Source organism: Tetrahymena thermophila (genome assembly GCF_000189635.1).
Source record: "Tetrahymena thermophila SB210 genomic scaffold scf_8254431, whole genome shotgun sequence".
Taxonomy (NCBI): domain Eukaryota; phylum Ciliophora; class Oligohymenophorea; order Hymenostomatida; family Tetrahymenidae; genus Tetrahymena; species Tetrahymena thermophila.
The window spans coordinates 744,423-756,670 of NW_002476212.1; the positions used below are offsets into that span (position 1 = coordinate 744,423).

The following is a 12,248-nucleotide window of genomic DNA, read 5'->3' on the forward strand; positions in this document are numbered from 1 at the left end:
TTTTTTATCAGAAATTATTTAGTGTTATAAAACATAGATAATAAATGATCAAAATTGAATATTATATATTTATTACATAAAGATATTCACTATCAAATTAATAAAGTTAAAAAGAATTTTACCAAAAGTTTACAAAATGGCTAGAAAGAAAAATCAAAAAGCTTAATAGAAACAAAATAAGAAGACCTAAAAAAACATTAAGCAATTAGAATCTGAAGATGAAGAGGTTGATAGCTAAGCAGATGGTAAATCTGATAGTGGAGATAAAAAGAAGAAAGCAACTTAAAAATAAAAAGTAAACAGCAAAAAAAAATCAAATGATACTCTAAACCTTTCAAGTAGCAAAATTGAAATATTAAAAAAGAAAATAAAAAGGACAATGTCTAATTTAAGTGAAAAAGCAAATAACGATGAAATGGAAGCTGAAAAAATAGATTCTACAATTCAAGATAACGTTATTACCTATGAATTAGATCCTTCTGAGAATGAAATCACTATAAAGATATAAAAGAGATCATATAAATTTAATACTACATCTTAATATGTGAAGGAAAATAACAGTTTAATTGATTTCATTGATAAAATTGAAGAATATTTTGATTTAATGAAAAAAAAAGAATTAAGAAAAGTTCCTGAAGTCTAAAAGTTAACTAACCACTACTAGTTTACAGCTTTAGAATACTATTTAATGAAAGCTTTTGATGAAATCGATGCAAAAGAAAAAAAAATAGACAATCCTCATTTAGAAGATGAAAAATGCTGCATCTGCTAATTTGAATTATACGATGGCATTAAAGATTATAAACCAGATGATTTTAAAAATCAGCTTTCAAACGATTAAGATTCTGATGCAATAGGATTAATTGATTGTGATGGACACTATTTCCATAAAGAATGCTTAAAAATGATGATTTAATCTACTTATATTAAATGCCCTATTTGCTCTAAAATATATGGAGTTATGACTGGTAAATAAATACTTATTTTATAAAAAATAATTATGCAAGAAATTTATTAGTTTTATATGATAAAAATTAAAATTTATTTCAAAAGTATAAATATTTTTATGCTATTTTAAAAGGGGATTAACCAGATGGTGATATGACTATTGAAGTAACCAAAAGCAAATGTGAAGGATATAAATGTAATACTATAGTTATTAATTATAATATGCATGGTGGTAATATAAATGGTAAGTATGTTCCTTCTACTTGGAGAACAGCATATTTACCTGATAATGATGAAGGAAGAGAAGTTAGAGATCTGTTGAAAATTGCCTTTGATAGAAAGTTAATATTCACAATAGGCAGAAGTGTAACAACTGGACTTGATAATTAAATTGTTTGGAATGGTATTCATCATAAAACTAACACTCATGGAGGTAATTTATAATTCTTTGTCATTTAGAAATTAATAAATAACATAATTAAAAGGCGCTGCTTACTTTGGGTATCCAGATCCTACCTATTTTAATAGAGTTAAATAAGAATTAGCTTTAAAAGGAGTTAGATGATTTAAGAAATATACTCTACACTTATTTTGTATTAATGTGATAAAGAATTTCAGAATAAGAATGAATTTTTCTTAGTGCATCAACAATTAATTTTATTTTTGTTATCTACTACAAAAATATGAAATAAATTATAAATTATATAAATAATATATTTACTAATAATATAATTAACATAAAATAAATAAATACTATAATTTTTATATTTGAAGATTAATATCTTTTCAATTAAAATTTTCATACTATGTAAAACAAGTTACACATATTATTAAAAGAAATTATAAGAAATATAATATAATTAAAAAGCAATCTACCCATAAATTATATTTATTTGTCACTACCATCCTAAAATTTTTACTTACTATATGTAAAGATAACGTTTTAATTTATTGATTTAATTAAATTAAAAATTATAAATTTTATCTAATAGCACAGTATCACTTGATTTAATATTTAGAATATATAAAATTGCAACCATAAAATGTTAACAAGAGAATACACCCAGTTAGATCTAAGTAGAACATAAATAAAATTTTTAAAACGTATTTGTAAGAGATACAACTTTATATTATATTATTTTATTTTAATCAGAACTATTATATTGATTTTGTCTGTCTTTATATTATTAGTAACTTTATTAAATTTTTGATTGTAAGTATTTATTTAGTTGAAAGAATTAAATGTTAATTAAATTAATTCATTTTGCAGATAATTCAAAAGTAATTAATTAAATATAGTAAAAAATTAATTTACTTTACAAATAAATCTCTCAAGTGATATCTACATATTTTTTTTGATGAGCGAATATCAAGATAAGCTAGTAAATAGATTAGTATCAGCTACATCTTCTTAAAATAAAAGCCAAGATGATGAATAGCAATAGAAATTTTAAAGGAGGAGCTAAAGATACCTATCAAAAGTTACTTAACAAAAGATTGAAGTATTTAATAACTTAACTGAGTAGTTTTTACAAGGAAAAAGAGTACCAGAACTTTCAGAGTTTTAAAAAGAGTTGATTAGGCAGCAGTAAGTGGATTCTATAAAAGATGCAAGGTTTTATATTTAATTAATTTTTCAATTGAAATGCATATTTATAACTAATAAATCATTAAAGTGACCTACGAAGAGTGATTGTATCTTAAAAAAATGAATAGTAGAGAAATTAAATTTAGAATTATTAAAATAAATATAAGATTAAGCAAGAAAAATAAAAATATGTAATTAAATTCTAGTTTAGTCTTTTATTTTTATTTATTGGTTTTTAGTAATAATTAGTGAAAAAGATTGAAGTAGATGAAAAAACAAAGCAGTGGTCAGAGGAATAGTAAAAAAAATTAGATTTAAAATCTAAATTGCACTAAGAAAGGCTATAGTAGGAGCTACTTGAAAAAGAGGCAAAAGCAAATATACCAGGTATAAAAGATATGTTCTTTAAGCAGTTTATAAAAGATACCCAAGAAAAGTCATAGCCTCCTTCAAGAAATTCTGTAATTGATGATAATGAATAGTAAAATGATTAATTAATTGAATTAAATTACTTAGATGAGCTAAAATAAAACAAATAAGGTATTTTATTTTTATAAAGTTTAACAAATAAATAAATATTTTACTATGAACAATTAACTTACTAGATGAATAATAAGCTTCAATTAAGAAAAAAACAACTTCTGTAAATTAAAAATTTAATGATTATCAAATGCAAATGCAAGGAGATGACTACGTAGGTCATTAAATGAGAAACAAAAGTATGTCTTCAGGAAATATGCCTCAATTTAATGTTTAGTCAAAACTTTATTAATAAAAATATCTCGGAGAAGGTGTTGTTAACAAGGATTTCCACATTAATAATGAAAAAATTAAAAAATAGTTTTACAATCTAAATAGATTTAATTAATTCTAAAAGGATATTGAAAAAAAACTTAAGCAGGAACAAGAAAAGCTAGCTATTTAAAAAAAAATAAAAACTGAAATGGAAAATTAAACAAATAATTTTCTTTTGACAAAAGATATGTGGGAGAAAATTATTGACGCTGATAAAAATAACCAACCTTTTCGATTACCTAACTTTGGAATAGAAAAGACACCAGTATATAAGATGCAGCAAAATAACGAAGAAGAAAAAAGAAAAATTATAGAAAAAAAGCAAAGAATTAAACAAGGAGTTTTTATATCTCCAAAGAAAACATTTATCAATTTCAAAAATATTGTAATTCAATTCAAGTTATTTTTCTTTTCTTTTTTTCATAAGCAAAAAAAATAAATCTAATAAAACATTATCATTTAATTATTCAAAATATAAAATAATTTCTTGTTATTAAATGTAAAGTATAAAGGAGTGAAAGATATCAAAAAGTACACAACATTGTACAACACTACAGAATATTCATAAAATAGATGTAATTAATTCTCTTTGAATAAATTATTTAATTTACTAAATGAATAAATATGAATAGTATTAGAAACATCGTTAAAGAATAGTGTAAATTCGGCAAGACTAATATGGGGCTCAAATTTCTTAAAACCAACTACATCACCCAACAATAAAGAAAATAATCTAATTAAGAGTTACTAATAACCAATTCAAGAAGAACCTGATTTTAATGGTGATGAACTCGTTTAATAAAATGACTATGATTTATAAGCAACAAATCAAAATATTTAGATAGATAAAGATAGTTTGATGAATAAATCTGAATCAGCATACTTGCCTCAGCTAGTTTAATCGAATTAATAAGCATATTCTACTTAATATGAATCTAGTAAATACAAAGATACAAATGATTATTTTTATTCTAATCTATCAACAAAAGAAAAAGAATAGTATGAGTAATAAGAGATACCTAAAAGATATGTATATACAAAATCTCATTAAAAGATTAAACTTTATTGAATCATAATTTTTATGCAAATTCGTAAATAAAATCTTAAAATAATTTAAATTTCTAAACTTACAATAACTCTAAAATTTAATTTTAAAATGTATTCATTGATTTAACAAAACTCTTTAAATTATCAAAGCATCTTATATATAGACTAAATTTTTTCTTTTTAATTTTTTTTATTTATTTAGTAAATTTATAAATTTTTGTAATAAATTTTTGATATTTTTAAACAAAAAAAAAGTTGAATTCAAAAGTGTTGGTTTAAGTTATAAAAAATTTTTTATTTTTAAAAATATGTTGATCAATCAATCAATATATATTTAATAAATAAACAATATTTTACAAAATAAATAGAAAATTTTGTGAGATAAAAAATTAATTTTAATAAATATCAATTTAATCTTATTTCATAATGACCTGATTTTGAAATATTTCTTGCAAGTCTTCTTTGATTTTCTGCAGAATTTTTTACTGTGGCTTTATCTATTTTAGTTCCACTTACAGAATAATCAGGGATAGTAAATTTCAAGCAAGCGACAAAAGTACTATTCTTCATATTTTATTAATTTTTATCTTACAATATTGCTTGGAAAGTAAGTGATTCATCTTTAGGAATAGTTCCAACTCTCCAAATTAAAGACTATTATATTAAATACATAAATTTAATATATTTTTTACTATTCTAAATTAATTACATTATCATTAGTACTGACATTTCCTTTCTTAACATTAATTTCTTTTTAAATCATCTCACTAGGTAATATTATTTTAACATAAAAATCTTCCGTCTTATACTCTTATCCTCTAATTGGTTATGCATTCAATTTAAAGTTTATTTTTACTGTATCCTATTAGAATAAATTAGATTTAACTCTTAAATCTTAACAATTAATACAAAATAATTACTTTTGTTATTTCTAAATGATGAATCAAATTAAAAGGCAATCTGCAAACGTTAGTTTTTATACTTCAAAAACAATGTAAATTGTATTTTTAAGCTAATTAATAAACTTACTTGTAATAAAGTAGAGAACAAGAACCAGATGGAGGATTAAATGAAAGAATCTTATCTGCTTCAAATTTATCAGCTTAATCTAATAGACATTCATGAACTGAGAGATCATCGAATTTCTGAGGGATAGTCATATATACATTTACTAAAGGATACTAACTCAAATGACATTCCATTTTAATTTCACCATTAATTTCATTATTAATAAGATTTCCTTATCTAATATTAAATAATTTTTTATTTGAAGAAATTAAGTAAAAGTAATTTATTTTATATTTTATTGAAAATAAAAATATTTAATAAATGAATTACCTGTCAATTATGCTATCTACAAATTCAACTACATCAAATAATATTTCTTCTCTACATTTTAAATCTTTAATTCTATGTAAATGGTTATCTTTTACATCGCTCAGACCATCAATATACTTTTCTAAAACCTTAAAATTTTCGTTTTAATGCTGATTTTATCCAATTACAACTTCTTCTATTTTATCTAAAACGCCTTAGGGTTAGACAAGGCTTTCTAAAACTTGCTTTTATGTAATTAGTGGCTATCCTTTTTCCATAAAATGATCTAACATCTTTTATAAAAAATATTATTAAATTGCAAATAAAATAAAAAATGATTTTACAATTAACAATGAGCTAAAATTACTCTTGAGTTTCTCACTATTAAGAATCTCTTTGTAAGTATTTTTCAAAATATCTGCAACCAAATACATTAATTGTTAAGCAGACAACAATTATTCCTTTTTTTATTTAGATATTAGATTTCATTTTTTGCAATAATTATTTAATAAAATATAAAGTTAATTTTAAACAATCTAATTCTTACTTCACTATTTAGTATGAACAAAATTATGAAATCTGAGAGACTGTGAAAGATGCATACTTTTTCTTAAATGATGAAAAGTGGATACTAAGCCTCAATTGTGGAATGGTTTTTGAAGGATTTGCTGTATTAATTGCAAAATTCCTCTGCTATTTTTCTTCTATTTTGTCCAAAATAGTTTTTGTAAGCTATGATTTCGCTTTTTTGATGAATAAAACGAACCTCAATATTTATATTAATGTCTATAAATTATACCTATTTTATGCTATTATATAAATTGAATCAATTGTCATGTTTTAATTTTCCTATTATTTTATAAGTCTTGAAATTTAATATTTAGATATTCCTTAAAAAATTTAGTTGTATTTTTTTTTTTGATCAAATTTTTTTATGATTTGCTTGGCAAAATTTTTCTTTATAGTATCCAAATATCTCAAAACGTATTTGTTTTTTTAACTTAAAAATTAAAATTTGCAATTTCATAACGAAAGACATCACTGTAAATATAAAAATAATTTAATGCAAATAATTGTAGATGTAAAAATATTCTTTAGTTTTTTAATAAATTAGAAAAGTTGAATTTTTGATGATTGAAATATTAAAAATTGCTAATTTTTTTTTATTTGAAAATTATTTTACTGTTATTATTAAACTTAAAAATCCGTCATAAATTATAATTATTTAATAAATAGCTTATATTTTTTTATTGTAATTAAGTAAATTATTCTTTAACTTGCTTTCAAAATTAACTTAATTTACTTGTTTTAATAAATAAACAAATATTTTGTAAAATAAAGTATTTTTAATGTTAATTAATGATTTGGAATATTTTACGAATTCATTTTTGTTTAAATTTGACAAAATCAATCAATTATTTATTGTTTAAAAACATTATTTATGAAAATTGTGAAGCTTTTGAAGATCCATTAAAACCCAATTCATGTTTCAATATCAACCATATGAAAATTTTTTGCGGGAATAAAATGTATAAATTTGATTTGAAATTTAAGATATACTGTAAAAGAGGTAGATCTATAAGAAATTATCAATATATTAAATTGATTGAATTAAGATTAATATAAACTAAAAAGGATGTATAAAAGTGTTTTCAATCTTCCATGCTCGTGCAATTTAATGAGAAATGGTAACTTAGTTCCATTTACTAATAGCAAAGGAAAAGGAAAGAGAATTCATTTATATGCTTGTTTTGAAGAAAATTCAGATAAAATGAGTTTATCTAAACATCCATATTTATAGCTTGAACCTTCAAGTTCAAATGATAGTTTATACAAATGTGGACTTTATTAAATTTCTAAAGTCCATTAGACTTTCATCCAAGAAGGGAAAATTACTATTGATGTTGTAGAAAGTTAGTAGGGTATAAATGTATAATTGTAAGATATTTCTTTAAAGAATTAGATTGTTCAGAAATAGCTTGCTCATTTATGTGTGGTTGATTCTACTTAAGAAAGTTTGAAGTTGTTTTTAGCTAAACTTTCATCGTTGATATAATTTTATTCACAAAAACAAAAATAATCTAGTATTGGCAATTCAAATAAAGATTAAGAGAGCCATAAGAAACAGATATCTTTAGAAAGTAAATAAGCTTAGCAGGAAGCAAATTAAAAAAACCACTTTTAATTTAAAGCTGAAAAAAGAGTTTCCATTAACTAAATGAAAATAAATTTATAATAATCAGTCAACAAAATGAATAGTAGTGAGAAGAAAATTTAATAATTAGAAATAGAAAATGTAGAGGTTGATAAAAAATAAATTGAGAAAAGCTTAGCGAAGTCTCTTAACAAATTAGATTAGTAAAATATATTTTAATAGCAAGCTAAAGAAAAGGAAAAATAGTAGTAACAATTATTAAAAGAATAACATAAAAAGAACAAAATAGATAAATATTTATAGAAGTAGAGACAAGTTGAAGATGTAATCATAGAGCTCCACACAGAAGATGAAGACAATTATTAATCAAAATAGCCAAAAAAAATAGATGAAATAAATATAGAGCAAGAAGAAAATAAATTGTATACAATTTGTGAAGAGCTAAATACACTAAACGGGAGCTAAAATGCTACTCAAGAGAAGACAATAGAATAACTTTAGTTACTGCAAGTAAGCAATAAAGATTAAAATTCTGATGATAGCATATAAATTAAATCACCCTAAATGAGTAAAGAAATATCTAATTTGCTGTTAATACCTTAAAATAATAAAAAAAGTTAAAGTACACATTAATCTCCTTAATCAACTAGTTAAGTGAATGAACTTACACAAAGTAACAATAAAAAATATATTTCCCCAAGAGCAGAATCTGTAAAAGACTCTTCAGAAACTGAGGAGTGCAATTTGAATAGAATTTATAATGAAAATTAAATGAAAGAGCTAGAAAATTAGTTTGAAAACTAAAGCAGATAAATGCTTTAAGAAGAAGATAATTTATTGTCAGAGTAAAAAAAAATATTAGCTTAATAACAACTTATGCTTTGTGAGAAGCAACTTGTATTGATGTAATAAGAAAAACTGTTAAGAAAGTAGTAGCTATTATAAAACTAGATGTTTATTGAAGATTCTTTGAACTAAGAAGAGATTAAGCTTATTCAGTAAAAGGAAGTAATAGAGAAACAAATAAAAGAATACAATGAACCCAAAGATGCCTAAAATAATTTGTAAATGTAAAAATATTTTTTAGAATAAAAAAATATTGAATAGCAATATGAGAACGAATAAAAATATTTGCAGGCTTAAGCATAAAGCAGTTTATTAGCAAATAATTCTAAGTTTATGGGACTGTAAAATAAATTACAAGAAATAAAAAACAAATAACAATAAAAAAAATTAGAAGATATTAAGCAGCAAGCATCTGGCAAAAAAAATTTATACAAAGTAGATAGATCAATAACAAAAAAAACTTTCTCTAATGGGTAGACTCTTGCTCTAAAAAGAAGAAATCCTTTCTCGATGGATGACGAAAACGAAGATGAAAATTTCAATAATCCTGATCAATTCTATGTTTAAGCTACTAACATTTAGTATGACTCTCAAGAGAATAACCAAAATCAAAAATTATTAGAAGAATAAAAGCATTAAAATAATATTTTAGAAGAATTTGTAAATCCAAATAATTTGAAAAGTTAAGTTACTGATTTTTAAAATTAAGGAGGAGAATTGTTAAAACTTAAAGATGGCATAAATTCACCAAATCTGCCTTCATAGTTTTAGTCAGTAAAAAAATTAGGTAACAGCTACATCTTTGAAAAGAATAGTTTTAAATTAAAAATTTAAGACGATGATTCACTTAGCTTTAATAACAAAAGAGTAATTACAAAAGGAAAAATCAATAGCAACTTAAATAAAGATTCTCAATCTCAAAATAGTCAAACTGATTTTTTAAAATTTGAAATTTAAAAATATCTTGCTCAATTGCCTGAGCATGTTATGGCTTAGATTCTCATGTTTTTACCTAAGAAATAGCTTTATTAGGTAAGGACTGTTTCCAAATTCTTTGATAAATCATTTTTCTTGTCTATTCGAAAACTCGTATTTTTGAAAAGAGATACTCCATGTGAAAGAGTACTTAAAATGATTGAAAATGCTAAATATATTCATTCATTGCAAATAGGCCAATTAGCAAACTTAAAACCTGATTCTTTAATTTAGATTATTCAATCCAGACAATCTAGTACCTTAAAAGTTCTGGATTTATCAAACTACATGGCACTCACACCTAAGTTGTTTTTAACTTTCATTCAGCACAGTAAGTAGATCCAAGATATTTCAATACCCTTTTTTAGTAGAGTTACAGACTAATAGCTTTATTAACTAGATAATCATCTGAATAACTTATAGAGATTGGCTCTTAAAAGTTTATTAGACAATTTTAATTACAATGATAAAATATCAGATTAGAATTTAGCAAAAATAATTACTGATTTAAAATCTCTGAATACATTTGAAGTCTTTACTGTTAATCCATCATTTTTAGAGAGAATTGAATATTATTAAAAAATTAAATTAGAAAAGCATTAAGAGAAAGTATAAAAAAACATAGAACTTAATACAACCCATTTATAAAAACCGATGGATGACATTTTCGAAAGAATTACTTGTTTGAAAATAAGAAATATGGTTATGACAAGATTTGCAGAAGATGATATGTAGAGCAGAGAGTTAAACTTATAAAAGCTAGGATTATTTAAAAATTTAAGATCATTGAAAATTGTTAATATAGTTAAAAAGTCTAAAGGCGAGTGGTTCCTACCATACACACCTTCTATAGATATAATTAAAAGTATTTTTTAAAGTTGTTAGCTAATTCAGCATTTATCTTTAGGATAGTGGTGCACAAACGAAACCTTATAATTAATCTCTGAGTAGATAAGCAATTTAAAAAAGATAAGAATAATTGGAAACTAAGTAGATGACACAGGTCTAGAGTTCATATTCTAAAAAATGGAGTAGCTATAAATTATAAATATATCAGATGCGACTCGCATCAATGGTCACTGTTTTGAGTCAATTATTTCAAGAAACATTCAAGAAATAAAAGTAAAATTTGATGACTATAGATTAAATTGTCTTCACAGTACAATTACACATATTCTAAATTTAAACGGAGTAAAAATAACGAATTACACTAAATGAAATATATATTTTAATATTTTTTATTTTTGTTTGTAACTAATAATAGACTGTATAATTTAATTAGCTTTTTAAATTTATATTCAAGTTAATTTATTATAAAAAACCAAAACTTAATTTTAATTATTAGTTTAATTATATTTATTTATCTGTTTAATATAAAAATATTGATTTTTAATTTTCTTACTTAGTATGGAAAATATGCTATATGAGATAAAATTTATTAAAAAACCTATTGCTAACTAAAATAATTAATTACCTCTTGGCTTACATGTTTTAATTGGAAATTTAAATGAACATTGAATTCAAAAACATATTTTTATTGCATAATTTGCTCAAAAAAATATAACAGATTTTATCCATAATATTACTTTAAAAGAAAAAGAAAAAATTATATAATTTAAATTATTTTCTTTTGATTTAGAATTTTTAATAGAATTTAGTTGAAAATTTAATAATTTGTAAGATTTCATCTTTTAGCTAGCTAATTTAGCATGTAAAATCTAAAAAATTTTAAATAAATATTTATCAAGAAAAAATATCATCAAAAAAAAAAACAAAAATGTTAATCTCAGCTTAACATTTATTGATTTTTGTAGTTTTTATAAAAAATTGTATGCAATTTTAAATAAATAAAGCTAAATTTTTTGTTTTTATTTTTGGCTATGATAAACTTTTAATTATTTAATCTTATAAATCGATTTTAAGGAAATTAATATTTTTTGATCAGCATAAGTGTTTAAAAGTGTAATTATCTACCTAATCTTGACTTTACACTTTTCTGAAGCTTATTTATTTACCAAAAGAAGTTTGATTAGTGACAAAAGTTATAATCAACTACCTGATCAAAATATACTTTAGAGGGAAAATATTTCTAAAGTTTCGCAATTTTTTAAATCAGAAAAAATTTAAATCAAATTGTCTGGAGTTATGAAATAAAAAACTAGATAAATACTGATAAAATTAAGCAATTAATCATTGTAAATAAAAGCCGCATATCCTTTCAAATAAAAATTTTCTAAAACTAAATGAAATTGCATATTTAAATCTAACTTTACAAGATACAAGAAATTATAGAAATAAAAGAAAGGATGAAGGAGCCATTTTAAATTTTTTGAGATAGGATTTTATTTTTGTAAATGTTTAATATAGTATTTAACTAGTTTGTCTTATTGATAGTTGTATGATAATATTACAAATGAAATGAAATAGAGAAAAAAACTAAAATTTATGAATTTTTAATTTAGTAATTTATTTTGATAAAAGAATTATTTTGTGAATTTTTGTATTTATTGACATTAAAAAGCTTCAAAAAAACAATTAATGATGAATTAAAAGTTAATTATTCTCTTAGTCAAATAT

At 22.2% G+C, this 12,248-nt stretch overlaps 4 protein-coding genes across 4 annotated transcripts; 3 read left to right on the forward strand and 1 right to left on the reverse strand. All coding sequences in view use genetic code 6, as the record gives it.

Moving 5' to 3' along the window:
- Positions 1-136: 136 nt before the first annotated feature.
- Positions 137-1,513, forward strand: TTHERM_00572120 (BAL-associated protein; the record flags this gene model as incomplete). Its single annotated transcript, XM_001027718.1, has 3 exons — positions 137-968; positions 1,082-1,381; positions 1,434-1,513. 3 exons carry the CDS (start codon positions 137-139, stop codon positions 1,511-1,513), a joined length of 1,212 nt encoding a protein of 403 aa, XP_001027718.1.
- A 745-nt stretch (positions 1,514-2,258) lies between these two features.
- TTHERM_00572110 (hypothetical protein) lies at positions 2,259-4,400 on the forward strand (the record flags this gene model as incomplete). The annotated part of the gene is made up of 6 exons (XM_001027717.2): positions 2,259-2,563; positions 2,625-2,727; positions 2,776-3,076; positions 3,142-3,716; positions 3,837-3,906; positions 3,964-4,400. The coding sequence occupies exons 1-6, from the start codon at positions 2,307-2,309 to the stop codon at positions 4,398-4,400; spliced, it is 1,743 nt and encodes a 580-aa protein (XP_001027717.2). The 5' UTR covers positions 2,259-2,306.
- A 383-nt stretch (positions 4,401-4,783) lies between these two features.
- TTHERM_00572100 (adaptor complexes medium subunit family protein) lies at positions 4,784-6,532 on the reverse strand (the record flags this gene model as incomplete). The annotated part of the gene is made up of 8 exons (XM_001027716.2): positions 4,784-5,032; positions 5,088-5,240; positions 5,299-5,359; positions 5,408-5,623; positions 5,717-5,988; positions 6,040-6,156; positions 6,243-6,438; positions 6,495-6,532. 8 exons carry the CDS (start codon positions 6,530-6,532, stop codon positions 4,784-4,786), a joined length of 1,302 nt encoding a protein of 433 aa, XP_001027716.2.
- Positions 6,533-7,331: 799 nt separating this feature from the next.
- On the forward strand, positions 7,332-10,889 carry TTHERM_00572090 (F-box protein; the record flags this gene model as incomplete). Its single annotated transcript, XM_001027715.2, has 1 exon — positions 7,332-10,889. The coding sequence occupies one exon, from the start codon at positions 7,332-7,334 to the stop codon at positions 10,887-10,889; it is 3,558 nt and encodes a 1,185-aa protein (XP_001027715.2).
- Between the last annotated feature and the right edge of the window lie 1,359 nt (positions 10,890-12,248).